Genomic DNA, 21,344 nt, shown 5'->3' on the forward strand with positions numbered 1-21,344 from the left:
GTATGAAAGCAATTGATGCATGTCCAAAAGCATTTGCAATTTGTTGTAAAGAATGAGAAACTGCTATGTGCACAAATGACTAAATGTTGTGGAGGTTGAACTAACTGTTGTGCAAATGTTAATAGTAATGTGAGAAATGCAGAAAAGTGACTGAGAAAAACTGTAAAAACCAACTGGACCTACCAGAAAATGGGGCAGGTTCCTTGCCCATTCTGGTAACTACTGATAACACCAATTCAATCATGTGATAACATCCGAATTGGGTGGATTAAATGCCCATAAAAGCAGAGTAATTGTTGGACCATTTAGACTTATATTTACTTTTGAAGTATTATAAATAAATTATACCCTTTCATCTAATCATTTCTTCCTACCATTGATTTTAAATGTTCGTCAACTCAATATAAAGCATTCCTCAAATAAGAAGTTTGGGTCAACAGTGAAGAAGGTTGAATTTTTAACATTTTCAACAATTTTTTGATGCCTAAGTGGACACAAGTTAATAATAAAATCTAATAATTAATCGATTAGAAATGTCTGGTTGGGGAAATAAACAGAAAGGAGAACATTAAAAATGCAAGTTGACTGACAGAGAGAGACTTTGAAGAGAAGAGAGCAGAAGGAGAGGCAAAGTACTAAGGGAATGCAACACACAAATACACACACACACACACACACACACACAGATGCAAGTGTATCATGTATCCTTATCAAAGAGGCATTGTGAAAGAAGTCAGGCAGAGAGAAGGAAGTGTTTCAGAGTTTTCTATTGAAAATTGAAACTGTCCTGGGGCGTCCCGGTGGCACAGTGGTAGAGTGCATACCACGGCATTGCGGCCTGGGTTCGAATCCCGTTCTAACCTCTTTATTGCATGTCTTCCCCTCAGTCTTCCTCCTCTACCACAATCAAAAAATGGCCAAAAGAAACTGTCCTAAAAGTGTGCACAGAGCAACTCTGCTCCCATGTTTTAACCACCTCCCTTTGGTCCAGGGCTGTCCAGGATGTCCAATCAGATCTGGGAACCTCCCACTGAAGCAGTGTGCTCAGTCAACAGGGGCTCCAGGTTTACTTTGCATCAGACGTTATTCAATTCTGCAAACATTCCTCTCCTTCATTAAAATTGACCTAGTATCATTTTCGGGTTGGTATCACTGTACCTGATCTTAAAACATTCAAGGTTCATGGAGCATCACTGAAGTGGCTTTCATCAGATTAATTATGTAAGTTTTTATCTATCTATCTATCTATCTATCTATCTATCTATCTATCTATCTATCTATCTATCTATCTATCTATCTATCTATCTATCTATCTATCTATCTATCTATCTATCTATCTATCTTTCTATTTTACATCACACAAGTTGCATCATGATACTTGTACTGCAATTTTTCTGAAATGTGTTTCTCCACAGAAACAAAAACAATGATTTACAAGGTGCATTGCTTTGAGTTTATGGTGGTCCTCTCATAGCAAAGTGGATATTCACCTTAAACAAAAATAAGGATATTTAGCTGCTTTTCAGTAGATTAAATTTCTCCTAAAGACTCAACCTTATAACTCTCCCATCATCCGCTGACAGTGAGTGCTGTAAGATATCATGTTGTGCAGCTATTTGTGGCTCAGAACAGCTGTGCCACAGTGACATATCATCGAGAAACATAAACATAAACAAATACTATGCAAAGTCAAACTTAAACTCATAATCCGGATCATGACCCTTTACAGGAATACCATTGGTAAAATCACAGGATTAATGATGCAAACACAGTTGGTTTTGGGTGGATTTTCACTGACTTGTAAGCCTCATTGTTAGTAAGGTATGAGGAATTTATACTGCCGGTAGCAGGTCACAGTGCTAGTTACCCTGTAAACCATGACAAAGATTAGATTAGATAAAGTAACTGGTGTAAAATATGTGCATTCATGTGTGTCTTGTCACACTCCAGCAGACTAAAATGGATGAAGGCAGCATCAGGAAGAGGAGGGAATCACAGAACGGCTCCACCGGCCACAACGTGGACTGTCAGACTAAAGACCAGCAGCCTGCGAAGGCTACTGTGCTTCAAAAAGATGTGAGTGTGTGTTCCTTTTCGTCTGACTTTGTGTGTGCGTGCTCCTGAGAACAAGACTCCTCAGATGTTCACACAGTAGGATCCCACCATCCGTACCTTTTTAAAAGTAATGGGGTCTGGAAGTGAGGAACTGAGTACCAGGCGGTACCACAACAAGCGTCTCTACATATTAACTCTACAATGATCCACTCAGGGAGGCTGTCCTGGCCCCTTAAGCTCCCTAAGCCCTAACGTGAATACAGGGGGAGTGAAAGGATAAATCTCAATGGATAAATTAGGATTATTATGGTTGATTAATAATTAGCATTACCCAATTTCCCCTAACTCTACGTATCTCTGCATATCTGGTTTAACACGTTCTCATATGATGGATTAGGTTGTTTGTCAATGGCCCAAAAACTAGTTGGTTATGTATATGAGCAGAAATCACTTGGTTATGGTTAGGTAAATATTTCCGAACATTGTTATGTTCGGAAATTCATTCATTATTCAATGTTCATTAACTCAGTTAACCGCAGACCTAACTCAAGGTTAATTTCAAACAGGACATAAACACCAGCCTTCTGGCTCAAAGTCCTATGATGTTTAACTTGTCCACCACCCCTCCAGCACATCTTATTTTGTCTTTATACTCTGTTACCTCACTTCGTCCTTTACACTGATAAGTGGCTGTGGCTCAGATGAGAGGTCAGAAGTCTGTGGTTAGATTCCCTGACCATGGCGGTATCCCTGGGCAAGATATTGAACACCAAAAAAAATGTAATCAGTGGTGGCAGATGGCACCATGTAAGGTAGCCTCCGACACCACCAGTCTATCAATGTGTGTGTTAATGGGGGAATGAGAGCTGTCTGTTGTGTTGAAGTGCTTTAAGTGGTCACTAAGACTTGCTATACAGCAGTCCATTCACCATAAGTACAATGGCTTGAGGTCTCCTCACCTTTCAGTAAATGTGGGTTGTAATAAGATGACGAATATGGCCATTCTTCTGGGCGAGGACGCTCTGTCTGGTTAGTTAAGCTATTTATCTCTATTGATAATTAGCATGAATTCAGCTGGATACAGAAAGTGCTTGGACTGACAAAATTTTGATCCTTTTTTTACAAATAGATAGATAGATATATAGATAGATAGATAGATAGATAGATAGATAGATAGATAGATAGATAGATAGATAGATAGATAGATAGATAGATAGATAGATAGATAGATAGATAGATAGATAGATAGATAGATAGATAGATGGATGGATGGATGGATGGATAGATAGATAGATAGATAGACAACATGTCCCTGTTACACAGGGCTATCTGTTAAACCTTAAAGATGGAATGACTAGAATACTTTGGCACATTTTTAATCCCAGAATATTTTAAACACGTTGTAGATAGCATCCACTGTGAGCACTAAGTGTACCATTGTTTCTCCATGTGTATTCAGGTTGGTCTGTTGAGTGCTACATGTCTGATTGTGGGGACCATGATCGGCTCGGGCATCTTCATCTCTCCTAAGTCTGTTCTGCTGTATTCTGGAGCTGTGGGACCCTGCCTCATCATCTGGGCCGCCTGTGGCGTGTTAGCCACTCTGGGTGAGAACCAAGAGGGTCACTATGTGTTAAAAGGGGCTCAGATGAAAAAACCTATTTCAAATGCAATTTTAGACAATGTCATAGGGGTTAAAAATGAGGTCAGAGTAGATAAGGGGGTCAGGAAAAGGGCATAGCTAACAGAGTCAACAATATGACAATACTCAGTACACATTCACAGCTTGACAGATTGACACTATGTCAAAATTTTAAAAAAGTATACTATTATGTGTTTGTGTAATTACTATCATAAATCTTGATTCTGAATCTATAACTTTACTCTATAACTATAATCTTGCTCAATATTCATACAGGCTTAGAAATGTAGTCAATAACATACAAATTAGGCTGTGTTTTTATGATTATATAATAATAATAATAATAATAATAATAATAATAATAATAATAACAATTAAAAATAATAATAAAAACAACAACAACAACAATAATAATAATAATCTTATTTTATAGAGCACTTTTCAAAACAAATAGTAAAAAGTTCTTTACAAAGACAAGTTAGAAACTCTTCAGCTAAAATCAGGAAAGCCTTTCCACTAAAAGTATGTTTTAAAAAGAGACTTAAGAGAGATCACAGACCGATATGTAATCCATTTGGTTAATTTAATCTAATCTGAAAACTTTTGGATGCATTTTCAGTGCAAATAAAATACATTTTGTATCTTCAGCACACACAGCCCAGTTGGTCTAATTACAGTAAATAACCCTTACAAAAGCAGCACTGGCACAGGTGTAATGTGTGTTTATGTTTATGTGTGTAATGAACTGATGCAGGATGCTGCTTCTTTTGGATAAGTTTATGATTATTGCTGTTGTTTTTTAAAGGTCATCGGGACTTGCTCTCGTAACAGGAGCACACTCACAATGTTCATTTTCCATTTTCTGTGGAAACTAAAAGTAGAACTCCATTATTCATTATCATTCATCAAGTCGGTTGGACTTTGTCGCAGTGTGTGAGTTATCTCTGCCCTTAAACACACTGTAAACCATTCCTGTAATGCTTAGACTGCAAGGCCACAATGGGCAGAATAATGTCCCTGAAAGTACAGACAGAGACTCTGAGACAATAAGCTGCCAACAACAAAATTAATTTCTTGGTAAGGAGCCTGTAGTTGCTGGAATTCAGGCACAATTGAACAATTGAGTCAGTTGAGTGCTTTATGTATTGTGTGCGTGTGTGTATGTATGTGTATGTGTGTGTGTGTGTGTGTGTGTGTGTGTGCACGTGTGTGTGTGCGTGTGTATTTCTCAATTACTTTGTTACATTCCTCGAATCATCCCTAACCTTTTAAGAACATTTCTCGAAACAATTAATTACAAAAAGCCTGTCGTTTGCTCCAAATCAGTAACAGTGTGTGTATTTTCTGAGAAATTGCTTCTATGACGTGCACAAGATGATGTGGAGGTCGTGAAAAAATGTACCAAAGCGACTGAGGAAAAGTGTAACAAGGATTATGTTGTTTGTAATGGCAAAAAGCCAAGATTTCCCCATAGTAAAGCTGCTCTCTTGGGGCTTTGTATGAATGTGTGTTAGTGTGTTATGACTTTGCATGTGTATGTGATGGTGGTAAATGTTAATGTTTAATGCAATAGCAGCTTAGTAATCGCTAACATCACTCCAAAAGATCTGTGCAATCTTTTCTTTCAATCTTTAAATTACTTTGAACCTTTTTGACAAGTCAACATAACATAATCGTACCATCATTTTCAGGTCACTGCACTTTTGGTTACCTTGACTTATCCTTAGATGAAAGCTAAGAACATGACTCACTGACTTTAGCTTTGAGTGTGTTCAAACCCAATGTTTCTTGGCAGGTGACAGTTTTGAACTTTCCTTTAACTTTCTTCCAGAAGCAACTATAAAGATCTCCTCTCTGCCTCTTTGTTTGTGTGTCTCTGTTCGTGTGGTTACACAGGAGCACTCTGCTACACTGAGCTTGGGACCATGATCACCAAATCAGGGGCGGAGTATTCGTATTTAATGGAGGCTTTCGGCCCCCCCTTAGCTTACATTTACTCCTGGACCTGTGTGATGGTGCTGAAGCCCTCCTCCTTCGCCATCATCAGTCTGAGCTTTGCAGAATACGCTTCCACTCCTTTCTACCCTGGCTGTTCACCTCCTGTGCTTGTTACCAAGTGTCTTTCAGCAGCAGCCATATGTAAGTTTTACTGTGACTTAAACGCATTACACTTTGGTGCATTTCTCACATCACAATTTACATTTGCACCACAGTTAATGCATTTCTCAAACTAATTAGTACAAAATGCAAAACCTAGTTGATAACCTGCAAAAGTGTGTCACTTGCTCAAAATGGATAGCTCATTCCTCAAAAGCAAATATTCATGTCAATGAAAGTGTCAGTGTCATCAAGATGAAAAGTCCTGACACCATTGTTTATGAACAAGATAGTCAAATGGCTTTGTCATGTTTTCATTATGACAGTTTACTCTGTAAATGTTTACCAATGCAAAAAAGTCAGATCTTGGTGACATTACCTGACAATGCTCAAGACAGCACTCTATACTATTTGCACAGCCATTTGAAAACTACAGTACAGTTACACATTACTGTATTTAGTGAAGTAACTGACTACAACACACTGAATATGTGTGTTTCACATTTTATTGCATGTGCTCGTTGCAATTGTAGTTTGTTTACAGCATTGTGCAAAAGGAAAAAACACACTCTTTGGGTAGAGCTGTGCACAGTACAGTGTCACAGTAGAAATGGTCCACACTATGTCCTGCTTGGTTCATATATGCTTGTAAAGTGTTTATGGGTTTATGGGATTCAGCTCTGAGTGATTCTACAGAAGTGGCTTATCACTGGTTGCAACTAATGCTTCTCACACCCTTTCTCATCAATGAAAGTTGAGGTTAACCTGAGAGAAATGTATTCAATTCCGGAGACATTTTCAGCAAAAAATTGAGATTTCAATTTTTTAAAATAAAATTTGCTTTATTTTTGTATGTAATGACGCAAGCAATGAAATGAGGACTATTCATTTTATATGGAATGACTATTCAGCATTCACAATTATAGTTAATTTTGACTGACATGACATAAACAATGATAATGTTATAAAACAGCAGAGAGTTGTATGAAAGAAACTGACGCATGTCCAAAAGCATTTGTAATTTGTTGGAAGGAATGTAAAACTGCTACTATGATGAGCACAAATGACTAAATGTTGTGGAGGTTGAACTAACTGTTGTGCAAATCTTAATATTGATGTGAGAAATGCACCAAAGTGACTGAGAAAAACTGTAAAAGGGATAGTTCATTATTCTCACCAAAGGCTTTCATGAACTCATTGTTCATTAACTGTTCAGCCACCAAACAACTGACAGACAAAACCTAAAGTAGTCAAGTGGCCATTTGAGGAACTGCAGATTTTGCACTTCATTTTTCAGCCCTGAACGTTGTTGCTTGGTGAATAGGCAAGTGTAAACAAAAGTAAAGCAAACAATTTATACAGCTTTACATGAGTTTCCTTTCAAAAATGAACTTGATATCTGCAGATTAAAAAAGACATCTAACAGGGTCAAAACTGTATGCTCTGTATGTTCAGTATGTTGTCCAACGACAACACAGAGAGCTACAGAGCTGAAAACTGGTGTCAACAGCTGTATGTATGTGCCTTCTTTTGCTGATGTTGAGTGATTGTTGTGATGCTCTCATTAACCCTCTGAACTCGTTCAACCCCAAGCCATTTCAGGGCTTTTTTTTGCACACGCTCTTTTTCATTTTTTCTCACCGTGGCCTTGTATTTCACTGCAGTATATAAGTTCTGCAGCTCTATATAATCAATACAATCATGGCTAGAAGTGGGAACAACTCAAGTCAAGGTATTTTTATAGAAATATCATCATTTTAAGCTTTATTACATGAACCATAACTTTTCTTTGAGAGAAGAAATTAATTTTATATGTCTAAGTGTGATTGTTGTACTGGATGTTCTTAAATGTTTTTGTTTCTTCTCAGTGTTGATCGTCACCGTCAACTGTTTGAGTGTCAAACTGGCGAACTACGTGCAGAACTTCTTCACTGCAGCCAAGCTTTTAATCATTGTCATCATAGTGGTAGCTGGCATGGTTATGTTGGCACAAGGTGGGCCTGTTTGCACTATCAGTCTCTTTAATATACAAATTTTTATTAATGAAATATGTAATCATAATGAATCAAATTATGTGTATTTGTGTCCAGGAAGAACTGAGAATTTGTCAAAAGCATTTGAAGGCACATCATCGTCTGTTGGAGCAATCGGCCTTGCCTTTTATAACGGGCTTTGGGCTTATGATGGATGGTAACAGTTCTACTTCACTTTGCCCTTTCACTTGATGCACAGCACTGATCACGCTTCTCTCTAAAGCAATGCACTCAAGTGTACTTTCTCAACTGAAACAATGAGCCTTTTCCTGCTACACTGACTTTATATGAGGAGTGCTGTAACTCTAGCCAGCCTTTCAGCTACTATCGAGTCTTGTGACCTTTCTCCAAGTGTGCAGATTCAACCCTCTGACAACCTCATTATTATCTCCAAAATAGCCATGTTTCACAGAGTGCACTTACAACAGTTACCAAGTAAGGGTTTGTCATCAAATAATAGATAAAATTCTCCAGAATGGCCAACATGTATGTGGGATTTTAGAGTGTATGGCAGAGCATTGTATCCCAACTAAGGTGGTGAAGGTCAGTATGTTTCAGTTACTTTTTCTGATGATACCTGAAGAGGAGACCTCATGGGACCAATGCACTTTCATTTGTATGTCATGTGGGAACCACAGCAGGCATGTACATGTAAGGCTATAACTGTCTGTACAAGTAAGGCTTGTAGAACCTGAATGTAATAAATTCCCGATAATGTAATAACCCCGATAATGTAATAAAAATCTGCACTTGAGTCCATTGAAAATGTAATAAAACCTGATAGTGTCATGGATACCTCGTTTGTGAAAAACAGATGAACGGGCCAAAAGTTCATAAACATTCAACTTTGACCTGTTGGTGGCGCTAGAGCTCTTGAGCTAGAGTTGCCTACACAGTATCACCACTTGAACCCAAGTAATGGGTGGTCTGCTGTTAAATTATTACAATATTGGGGAATTATTACATTATCAGGACTTGCTAAATGAAGGCTAACCTGATAATGTAATAACCTCCAATTAATGTTATACTTTATTACATTATTGGTAAAAAAAAAAAGTATTACATTATTGGGTTTTATTACATTTTCAATGGACTCAAGTGCAGATTTTTATTACATTATCGGGGTTATTACATGATCGGGAATTTATTACATTATCAGGTTCTACAAGGCTGATTAGAGGACAAAACCAACCCACATTGACATTGAAGAGGTTACAGTGATCCCATACATACAACTAAAGGAGATTATTTATCATTATTCAGATTAACTTCCCTCATTTAATTACAGTTCCCAATAACAGCGTGAAAATGTAACATTAACCAATGATGAAGATCCAGTTTGACAGAAATATTAATTTGTCCACTGCACACCAGGATACTCTTTGCCTGAGCCTCCACATTGCTGGTTTTTCTTATCGTTTTATGGCGGATTGCAACCATGTTTGATATTGCATTGCTGGAATCACTGTTGCATCTATGAGTCGTATTCTAACGGTTCTTTAAAATGAATATATTTTTTTCAGGAGTGGGAGACAAATGCACATCTTTTAAATATTGAGGGGGGACAAATTTCAGTGTTGTGCTCTGCAGAGGAGAGTGATCAACTCATGCCTGTGATTGAAAAACTATAGCTATTCACATTTCTCCTTTTATGGCCTTATAAGATGTATACCTTTAGAAAGGACGTACATTCTTTGTTTTCTTAGGAATCAACTGAATTACATTACAGAGGAGCTGAAAAACCCATACAGGTAAGACAAACTAGAGCTCATGCTTAATTTCTGATTTCTGAAATTTCTTCTTTTTTTACTATTTCTTTATTGCAATTATGTAATAGTGCTTTTATAAAGTCAAATCAGCACAGCACAAGGGAGCATGTCTGAAAACATGATCTTGAGTAAATTGATTTTTATTCATCTCAGGAACTTGCCCCTGGCCATCATCATCGGGATCCCTTTGGTATCTGTGTGCTATGTGCTGGTTAACGTCGCTTACTTCACTGTCATGACGCCCACTGAACTACTGCTATCTCCAGCTGTTGCCGTGGTAAGCGGCACAGATGATTGCTATGGTTATAGCGAAGTTAGGAGCCACGGAATTTAGTTTGTAATGACTTTGTGTTGTTATTGTATACATTTTGTTGTCTATTGTAAATCATTTTAGATAAAAGCTCAGAAACAGCTTACTCTGCTCCCTTGTCTTTTCTGAAGGATGTTTTTGTGCCTCCTTAGACTTTTGGAGACAGAGTCCTTCACCCTCTGTCTTGGATCGTTCCTGTCTTTGTTGTCTTCTCTACGTTCGGCTCTGCCAATGGAAGCTGCTTCACTGCTGGCAGGTAAAAGAGACAACCCTCACGTTATTTATGAAATGCAGAAACTAAGAGGTTTTTTCTGTCTGTACATGTAAATTTGTATGATGTGCATATTTGTATGAATGAGAAAGAAACAAAAGTAAACAGGTTTAAAGTGAGAATACTGAACAGAGGAAAGAGATAGTAAGTACAGTACAGCGACAACAAAAACATTTGTATCTCTTTTTTCTCACAGATTGGCTTATGTATCTGGTAGACAGGGTCACATGGTGAAAATCTTATCCTATATTAGCCTGAAGCGCTACACTCCAGCCCCCGCTCTCATATTCAATGTAAGTATTGAATGTATACATTTCAGTTTGCTCTTCAATCAATCAATCAATCAATCAATCAATCAATCAATCAATCAATCAATCAATCAATCAATCAATCAATCAATCAATCAATCAATCAATCAATCAATCAATCATTATCCTTTATTTAACCAGGTGAAAAACTCATTAAAAACCTCTTTTCCAAGAGTGACCTGGCCGAGACGACAGCACAAAAACGTGGTCATCTGACCTTTTTAATTTTAAATATCCTGCATTGCCACTCAATATGTGTTGAGTACAGTTAATGGAGTTATTTGGATTTATTGAAATGAGGTTTTATGAGATGCTTATCTCTAGTCAGTGTATTACCTACAGCCAGCATGCCCCCAGTTTGGAAGTAGGCAGGAGACACAGAAGCTATAAAATGTACAGCTGAGGATGGGGGCAGCAGGAAAACATATTATATTCACCTATCAGTCAATACCTATTAAAGTGTTTGCTATGTTTAGAATGTTTTCAATGCTTTACTTACTCTCAACAAAGCCACCAGACTCCATTGACAAAAACAGCAATTTAACCTTGCAGAGCACAAGAGTTGCTGGTTTACTGTTAAGTTTTAAGGTATACTGTTAAGTACTGTAAGTTAGTTTGGATTATATGTAACTTTGATGTTTAAAATGGTTTAGATACACCAAAGTCACACTATAACACAAACAAACTAAACAATCAAGGCAGCTATAGACCAGCAATTACCTTATTCTGTGATGTAAAATGATTTTTAAATAAAATGTTTTTGTCAATGGAGTCTGGTGGCTTTGACAACAGCATAGAGCAGCTTCAGTTCATACTACATATAGTGCATACTACTGTAAGCATTACACTGACTATGGAAAGGTACTTTATACGACCCCACTTCAAAAAATCTGAACTATCCCTTTTAACTACATGAACCTAAAATATATTTTCTTATCATGCAAGTTCAGATAAAAAGTCTTTTCACTTTCATGCAAAGTAAACAAGATATTTTGTTTCTTATTGTTTTAGGGTATTTTGTCTATTCTCTACATTATCCCTGCAGACATCAACACCCTCATTAACTACTTCAGCTTTGCTCAGTGGGCGTTTTATGGTCTGACAGCATTGGGTCTCATCGTCATGCGTTTCACCAAGAAGGAGCTCCATAGACCAGTAAAGGTGAGACTTGCTAATCAAACGGTTTCAGCTGTCTTTTTGGAAGAAGCTCCTCTTTCATAGTGTTTGAGCATACTGGCCCTCATTTATCAAACAAACATAGAAACCATCGCAGATCTGAGTGTATATATTGTTTTACGACAGGGTTTACGTGTGATTCATCAAACGTTCCTATCTCACCAATCACATCGTAAGAATGGTCGGCTGTTGATAAATGTGGCAGCTGGAAACAAGTATTAAAAAACCACGCCCTAATATATACTCGTCTCAGAGGCCTCACCCTGAGAGATAACGACACCAAAGGATGAAATACGGCCAAAAAGTGGATTTTAAAAAAATCAACTTTATTAGCAAAGTGCACCGTCACAAATAACAACAGGAGCAAAATAGTCATTTTAAAGAAATATGCAGCAACTGAGGTTTATGAAATAAAAGTACTTATAGTTATATACTCAAACAAGTTTGTGAATATTTTACATATAGAGCACAGACTTAAAGTTTTCACAGCTTTATGGTTGCAGGAGGTAAACAATATTTTAAAGTAAGTTTTAATTCCAAAAAAAGAGGAATTTCTCAGAGGCAGAAAGTGAAACGCTGATGTCGAACAGCTGGGACACAAGAAACTGGTTTTGTTTGGCAGCATAAAAAGTGAAAAGGAAGGAAATCAGTGGTGCTGTCAGCAGAGTAGCAGTGGACAAACAAACTCCTGGTGAGGTTGGAATATTTCCTTTATACATCGTGATATATAAAGCCTATATAATATGCAAGTATTATTATTATTATTATTATTACTATTATTATTATTATGGAGAGATATTATTCACTTCGTTACATTTAGTAAGAATTCTGTCCCAGTCAGAGGAGCGTGTAGCAGCGCAGATTGAAATGTTTCTATAACGGTAAATAGCAGAAGACAACAACATTTAATAGCCTCGGTTAGTAGCCTGTTTAAAGAATTTCACATTTGCAAGGGTGTATTCATTTTTAATGATGTTTTAATGATAAATGATGTAACTTTGGTTTGTCACTTTTTTTTTTTTTTAAAGATTATTTTTTTGGTATTTTTCATGCTTTATTGAAAGTGACAGATAGAAAGGGGTGACAGAGGGGAGGACATACGGCAAAGGGAGCACAGGCCGGATTCGAACCCGGCTCCGCCGCAGCAAGGACTCAGCCTTAATGGTAAGCGCTCTACCAGTGTGAGCCAGCGGGACGCCCCTTGTCACTTTTAAAAAACAACTCTAGGCATCGATACCATAGTTTAATCTAAGATCAATTCTCCGTCTCAGACGTGTGGACTTCATGCTGACTCAAATTTGCGTACACAAGCTGAGAGCAGACGTGAGATCTGATCGTACCCTCCACTCACGTCCACATTTATGGCCACTTTATGCTCACTTTCTGTCATACGCTGGTTTGATAAATGAGGGCCACTGGGTTTATGTGCAAAGGCAATCAATATCTTGACACACAATCAAATAAATCTAGTGCCATGCTAAAGAGATTGTTTAAGATTATAGATATTGGTATGCAGCTAAAGTGTAATTTACTGATAAGGTTGCAAGAATATTTTATTCACTGGAGTGATTAATATATGGACATCTCCTCTGTCCCCTTGACAAGTGATCCTATCTACTTTACTTAAGGAAAAGCCCAAATATAGGCTTAATTTATTTTTTCTCAGCCCTATGCTGTCAATCATAATATTGTCAGATTTGTTTGCTAATGTTTTATTGATTGTACATGAAACAAAATACAACAACGTTGATTTTTGACTCAGTTGTAGAAACTGTGAAAGTGTCCATTTGAAACTATATTTTGTTTTTGGGGAAATATATCTATTTTAACATAACCAGAGTTGCCAAATGTGACATGTAAATGTCATAGAGTAATAAGAACAAATAGACAAACATTTGTAATTTTACAAAACAAATATTACATTGACTTTGTGACCTACAAATCTACCGCCATCCTTTTTTAAAAAATGAAATAGGATGTGTGTTCTTAAGTCATTAATCCTGACACTTTTTGGAATAGCCTACTATTACAAAATATGAATATGAATATGAATATGAAAAATATATTGGTCACGGTGTGGAAATTTGCCTATGGTTTCACCATAAGACATGTCGTAAAAACAAAGATAATAAAAAAAAACGAATAAAAAACTGAATTACAATTGAATTGCAAGACAGCACGACTGGAAGCCTGTTTATATTCTTCATTAAAACTATACAGTTCATAAGCTAAGCTAATTTAATAAGTAGTTGGGCTTACTAGTGCATTCAGATCGACTTGACTTCAATACAGCATATCAGGTTCATCTCCCACACTAAGCATGATTGGCTGGAGAGAGGTCATATGAGCAGAAAAATGAATTAACACCATCATAGGATCCATATTTTTCTGTCCTGCTCATGTCAGAAAATGAATTAAAAAGAGACAGCATAGACTAAAACCAACTACTAACTGTAATCATCACAAATGGTCAGTACATGGGAGTACTTTTACATTATTGAAAGAAGAAGGCAAAATGGTGTTAGCAGGGCAGAAGAACACACACGTAAACACTAAACTGTCCAACTGTGTGATTATTTCGAAGATTCCGATTGTCATACCTGTCATAATGGTCCTGGTGTCCTGCTACTTAGTCCTGGCTCCCATCATTGATAAGCCAGACCTGGCATACCTGTACTGTGCTGCCTTCATCTTCAGTGGATTTCTCTTTTACTACCCTTTCGTCCACCTCAAGGTCAACTGGGCACGCAATATCATGAGTAAGTTTTCTCTGAATTTTACTGAAAATCAGAAGTTTCTTTCAAAACTTGAGTTATTTTGATATTTCAAATACTTCTTGACCATCACTATAGAATAACATAAGAAATAATGTGCCCAAAAGGAAGAAAACAAACAGATGAAATACATTGTTGTGTTGTGCTGATGTCATTACCCATCACCATACAGCTCCAGCTGCTGATGGAGGTAGTTTACGTTACCTTGCCATCGCTATTTTCCATGGTTTTATTGATAATGATTTTGCTTATAATCAAGAAAACCATGGGAAATTGCTAGATATCAGCTCTTAAATTAAACTCTTGTGAGCTATTTTTGTTGTTATCATTACATTTGTCCAAACAAATATACCTTTAGTTGTACCAGGCATTAAAATGAACAAGAAATTGAAGATAAATGGTGGTCTCATAATTTTTTCCATGACTGTAGTGTGTATTTTATTTTTTAGGTAGGCCTTTTTTGGGGGCTGAAATTCTTTTTGCATCTTCAAAAGGAAGAAAGCAAACAAATGAAAAACACTGTTGTGTTGTGCTGATGTCATAGACTTAGCATGACCTCCATTCCCCTGCAGGACCCATCACCATACAGCTTCAGCTGCTGATGGAGGTAGTTCCTCCTGAGAAAACTGAATGAGAAGAGACAGAAGTGACAACCAGGTCAACTTCTGCTGCGTGTCTTGAAACATGTCGAGGCTGGATATGGAAAGAGCGGGGCAGCAAATTTGGTGCCCAGAGATGATCAGAGCTGACCTCTGCATGACAGAAGTAAAAGTGAATATGTTGTGTTCAAGGGGAAGATGAAATCATTTCTCAGTTGGGTTCAGGGACGTAAAAAAAAAAAAAAAAAAGATTCATGTTGCTAGAGAGTGAGCTATAGGTACTGTATACCTCTGCTGTAAATAGAATTCACCTAGATATAGGCCAAAAGTTGTATATTTAAAATAAAGTCCTAGAGGAGTTTGAGGGAGTGACTCCCGTGATGTCGCTCCCAGTATGAAGGAAAACATCACTGAAAAAACCCCACACCTTTTTAATTAATAACTTCTTCTTGTAGTAAATGTGCATTTATGTTTTTATTGGACCAAAGATCACTTGATGTACAGTTGCATGAATCTGCACTTGAGCAAAGGGAAGGGGTAAACAGTGAAAATGCTTGTGCAGACAACATGAAGGTTAATGAACAGGTCATGCAACAAGATGTGGAAACAGGTTTTTTTTTATGTTGTGGTTGTAAATATACAAATAACAGTTTCTTTTAATGATGTTTACGCATTAATTAATAATGCTCCCACTCCTATCTTTAACACTGGAATATACCGGATCAGTGCTGCATTGTGGTAGCTGCTGGTTATTAAATGTCATGTTGAGCATAACTTGGACATGAGAAATAAACAGTTTGTGATTCCAGAAAATATCCCTATTGTGTCTTTATGACCTGACTGCTTCTTTAACTCAATACCCTGTGTGAAACTGTGTGCATTCTGTCTATCTGTCTATCATAGGGCACAAATAATACATAGTAAAGTGTGGCTATAGATTTTGAAGTTCACCAAGTTGTAAAAAAATGCAAATATCTCACATTACTCTTGCGATATATATCTTTTTTTTTTTGGTCTATTCATATCATTACATGGATTTAAGGGCTATGTGTGATGTTTGATTGAAGGAATGTTCAGACCGTTGCTCATGGAAAAGACTGGATTATTATGATATCAGTAATAAGTAAGACTAATAAAATTTGATTTCGCTGTACCAAGGTTCCAATTGTCCACCAGATGTCACTACAGCACTGTTGAGTGGAGCTGTGCTCTCTGTATCTGTACAAATATCACAGAAAAACACAGAGACGCAAATGACCATCAAGAGACACAATAAGACCAAAAAGGACACAAAATAACTGCAAAGAGTTGCAAAACAACCACAAAGAGACAATTAAAAAATCAAAACTAACACAAAATGGCCACGAAGACATACAACCAAGAAAGACAAAATTATTACAAAGGGCTGCAAAACAACTGCAAAGAGGCAAAAAAATTGCCAAATAGGAAACAAAATGACTACAAGAGACACAAAATGACAAAAAAAAAGACACACATGACTATGAAGAGACACAAAACAATCAGAAAACACACAAATGACTAAAAAGAGACACAATGCAACCAAAAACAATACAAAACCTTGCGTGTACTGGAGGTGTTGGGGCCTTTTACTTGTCTGTGCTCAGGGGCCCACTGTCTCATAGTCCCCCCATGACTATGCAATATTGAAGTTATATTCGTCATTTCCAATAATTTGTGATATTACTTATTTTTTCATTGTTATCAATATCAGCAGTAGTCAATAAACTGTGAACAGCTTCCCATGCACTGCAGAATGAGGACTAGTGAATGTAGTAATTGCAACGTGTTCCTGGTCAGGTACACATTGCAGTTTAGTGGGGAACACATGCCTGTGCAGAGGCTGCATGTTTGTTGCCCTCTAGTGGCACACAGTCTCTCCATACAGAGTCAAACTGGATCTCCCATGTGTGATGGAAAAGTGAAGGTTTTCTACAGTGAGTTCCTCTTAATCTGCACTGGTTGTGTTGAATGAGGGAGGATTAGCAGAGAAGCTACTTAGTAATGTCTGCTAAATAATCTTAGAAGTGTTTTAAGAAGTTAAGCTGTGTGTTTTTTGTGTAGCCTGTTGCATTTAGCTCTGTTTCAATGTTCATTGTGCTTTTGTCGGAGAAAGCTGTTGTCCTGCAGAACCGAGCCAGCAGGTCCACCATGAACACTGAGTGCATGTTGACAAAATGAGAGATATTTTTATGGCCTGCTCAGAGATGCTATTGTGATTCAGGGCACATACAGTGGCTGTAACATAAATGCCCTGACTTACTCTATCAGATTTCCTCCTTCTATATTTTTGCCTTTTCAAATGTAGCAATGAGCAGAGACAAGTGGTTACATTGTGTTTCATCACTCTTTAATGGGCATTGCATCCCAGGATGAAAGAAACAACATTTTTCATTTTGGGTCCTGGGAAGTCAAAAAGTAAAACCCCTGAATGTCCAAAAAAACTTTACGTGTGTGTGTCTTTATGTGGGATTAGTGCTTATGAAATGATGCAAGATAACTCTGCATTCAGTGTCAGAAGGGATTGGATGACATTAAGGAATAAGACGAGTGACTTAATTGTAGTTGCGGATTATAATTATTCATGTTGAGAGCCACTAAAGTCCCTCAGATCACAGGGAAGTGTGAATTGTGGCTCTGTTGGATATGTGTGTGAATTTCCATGAATGACCTAGTGTGTCTTGACAACATGAGGCATCATTCATCGTGCTGCTGATGGTGTGGGGGCCGGCCAGATGATGCAGTTTACTGCTTCAGCTCAATGTCATGAATAAAAGCCTGCTAAATGGATCAGGTGCATACAAATTGTGTTTTACTGGTTTGACATTGTCATTCGTCATCAAAAACACACACATCTTTCTTGACATTTTGTTACTTTGAATCTGTGCAAATGCTAAAAGTAGCGATAAATGTAAAAATACTCCACCACAAAGTCATGCATTCAAAACCCACACAGATGCTTAATAGCTTTTGTGTCTCTGTGTCATTGTGTTGTGTATCTTTGGGGTTATTTTGTGTCTCTTTGTAGTTTAATATCACTTTGAAATTATATATTCCCTCATTATGCTTTGTGTCTTTGTGGGTGATTTGCCCCTTTTCATAGTTGCTGTAAGTCTTGTTTTGATCTCTTTGTAAACTTTCTGTGTCTGTATGTATTTTTTTTTTTGTTAATTTGTGGTCATTTTGCATATCTATGTAATTGTTGTGATCTATTTGTAAATGTTTTGCATCTGTATGTAGTTACTTTCAGTCTCTTTGTAGTTTAATGTTACTTTGATATTATTTTTGTCTTTTTTTAGTCCTTTTTTTGGCTTATTCGTAGTCAGTTTGCATCTCTTTGTAGTTGTTTGATCTCTTCGTAAACCTTGTGTCTATATATAGTCTATAATTTTGTTTATTTGTCATTGTGCATTTCTCCATGGTCAGTATGTGTCTCTACAAGTGACATTTGGCAGGTGAAGGCCCTGGGGGTGTGCCCTGTTCAGTTTTCATCCAAGCAGAAATGTTATCAGCAAAATGTATCAAAAGAAAGGAAGAATAAAAAAATAAAGCTCTGCAAAACAGATGTGAAATTGTTTATTGGACTTTTCTAAACTGTTGTTTAAACCACTGACTTGATCTTTAACAATTTGTTGTATCGTGACTTGTAACTATATTTGTCAAATAAATGTAGTAAACTTAAAAGTACAATTCCCTCTGAAATGTAGTGAAGAGAAGTGTAAAACATCTCAAATTCTAACCCTAACCCACCACTGCTAACCAACAAGTTTTTGGACGGAACCAAAACTGTCTGACAGAAATGGACAGAAGCAGTAACACTATACATACAGTATCTGATAGTAACTTACATAAGCCAAGTCTGAACACATGTTCTTATATAAAACATATAAGTGTTTCAAGCTGTACACGTTCATTTCAAAACTTTCCTAAAAGTAGCCATGAAAAAATAAAGGCTGCATATAATCAAAACCAGCCGCTTCCTGTCTATTTATTACTATCTATGGCTTGTCTTAATCAAACTTTGCATTAGTGCAGTGGTGGATTGATTGAACATTAATATGCTAAATATTCTGATGAAAGTGAATGTGCACTCCAACATACACACACTTTCTGTACATATGCATGCAGCTTTGCCTGCATGGACGCAGACACACCATCCACGTACAGTACAGTCAAATACCATCTCATTAATGGATAGACAGCTCTGATGAGAACTCATCTGCATATTATTATCATCACATTACTGCGCTTTTCCAATCAGTTCGTGAATTAGCATTTGGATAAGAACCTCGCAATCATTCAACGACCTTTTCCAAAAGCTGCATTATAATGTGTCACTAATGAACATATGCTACAAATGAAGTCTGCCCTTGTTCCGATTGTTTTTGGATTACTCGAAATAACGATTCAAGACCTTGGAGAGTGAAATGTATTCAATTTGCAAAAGTTTTGCTTTGTAATTTCCTGGGCTAGCTCAGGGTTGATCTGACATCCTTGATATTTCACTCCTCCACCGTTTACTCCACTGAGTATTTTGTGAAATGAAATTAGACTTAATAGTTAGAAGTGGCTCTAATTTCAGAGTTTAACTCTAAATGCACTCAGCGCACTGATTTCTGCACCTGCGGGCACAGAAAATTAACTCACAGTGAGAAATAACACTTTCACAGTTCTCACACAGGTGGGGAAAAGAAGTATCACTTCAGCATCCAGCAGAGGAGTCTGTTTTGTCAACACGACCTGCTTTCCTCCATTGGAGGGCACACTTGAATAAGTTGTACCACTGAAGTGAGCCCGAGCATTTTCATGTACACTGTGATCCTTTTACAGTAGAGGATCCACATCCATTTTTTTCACAGACACATTCCCTAGATTTGTGGCTCACCCCCACCTGGCACAGCTCCCAGAAATGTCCTGGCATTGCCTTTAGTGTTAAGAACATTATGAAAAAATGCTCTTCATTTGAATTATTATGTTTCAAATGACTGTTCTCTCACAAATGTCTCATTAATAACTTTGTGTGACAGCCTTTCACTTGCCACTGTGAATGCCGGTTTGTCTTTCTTTTGTTCCAGCCCAAAGGTAGGCCTACTGTGCATTTACTCAAAGTGAGATTATGTTACTTTGTTGAACAATGGTGCTCGCTGAAATGTAGTATAGCAATATAGAAAAGTCAAAGAGTCTTAAAATCAACTCAGTAATGTTGAGTACTCAACAATATTTATGTAGATTAACAATCGCTAACAAAATCCCCATATGGACTCGAACATCTTGATGGTGCATTTTTCCACCACTGGAGATGTTGGAAGCCATCTTGAAATACCCAGATCATCCGCTACACAAAACCTTTTTGGACAAAAAAAAACAGCAGTGGACGGCTCCTCTCTCTGTGTTGCAGGACGGAGAGATTCAAAAGATCCTTCGCTCCTACAGCCATCAGGCTGTCTAATTCTTCTAGGCTAACAGACTAACTGAATTTCCCCTCGGGATAAATAAAGTAATTTTGATTGATTTGATTTGATACATACGCTACAGGTTGTACTGTGTACTGAATTGAACAAAGATATGTCAGAGGTCCTTTTTTCAGCCGGATAATGTAAAAACTGGTTTAATTTTACTTTGTTCATTTAACTTGGTGGAAGGGTGTAGAAAAGGTCAAGGAGGAACCTATTCCATTTGGAGTAGATCCAAATCAGAAGGTATTATGTGATATTATGTGTTTCACTTATGCTAACATTGGGAGATAGGACATAAAGGACTGCATTGGGATCCCGCTGGACCAAACACAAACCTTGTGGGAGCGGGCAGTTTTAACTTTGCTGCAGGTGGGAGCCATGGATGATACAAGAGAACGGGCGTTTAGAAAATAAACTGTGTCCTGGGAATCAGCTTGTCCTAACCTGAACGATGGAGTCAACAAAAGAAGTTGGAGAGAAGATTAAAGCAGACAACGAACCGCTAACCTGCTGGTGCCTGTATCAGCAGAACTCCATTAAAAAAACACAAGGAAAATAACAATGTGGCTTCATTTACCAACCAAATGTGTGGATATCATTAGACTGACCATTTTTATGAATCGGTCCAAGCCTCTCCTTTAATTCGGCAAACACCAAATAAAATACAAGACAGTGCTTTACTGTGTCTTCATGACTTCAGCAGCTTTTCCTCATGAACTTCTCACAGAGCTTCATCTGAATTTATGCATATATTTTGTGGGTTGTTTTTTTAGAAGGTGTTGTTTTGTGTGTCTCCCATGCTGCAGTACCACTCTCTGCCTCATCTGTTATTGATT

At 37.4% G+C, this 21,344-nt stretch overlaps 1 protein-coding gene across 1 annotated transcript; it reads left to right on the top strand.

The window, feature by feature from the left end:
• Positions 1–1,081: 1,081 nt before the first annotated feature.
• Positions 1,082–18,543, top strand: slc7a9 (solute carrier family 7 member 9). The gene is made up of 13 exons (XM_059345988.1): positions 1,082–1,221; positions 1,951–2,076; positions 3,515–3,662; positions 5,594–5,836; positions 7,663–7,788; positions 7,885–7,984; positions 9,534–9,578; positions 9,750–9,873; positions 10,059–10,162; positions 10,374–10,470; positions 11,497–11,646; positions 14,246–14,420; positions 15,008–18,543. The coding sequence occupies exons 2-13, from the start codon at positions 1,960–1,962 to the stop codon at positions 15,067–15,069; spliced, it is 1,491 nt and encodes a 496-aa protein (XP_059201971.1). The 5' UTR covers positions 1,082–1,221; positions 1,951–1,959; the 3' UTR covers positions 15,070–18,543.
• The last annotated feature ends 2,801 nt before the right edge of the window (positions 18,544–21,344 follow it).

Source organism: Centropristis striata, chromosome 2 (assembly GCF_030273125.1).
Source record: "Centropristis striata isolate RG_2023a ecotype Rhode Island chromosome 2, C.striata_1.0, whole genome shotgun sequence".
NCBI lineage: Eukaryota > Metazoa > Chordata > Actinopteri > Perciformes > Serranidae > Centropristis > Centropristis striata.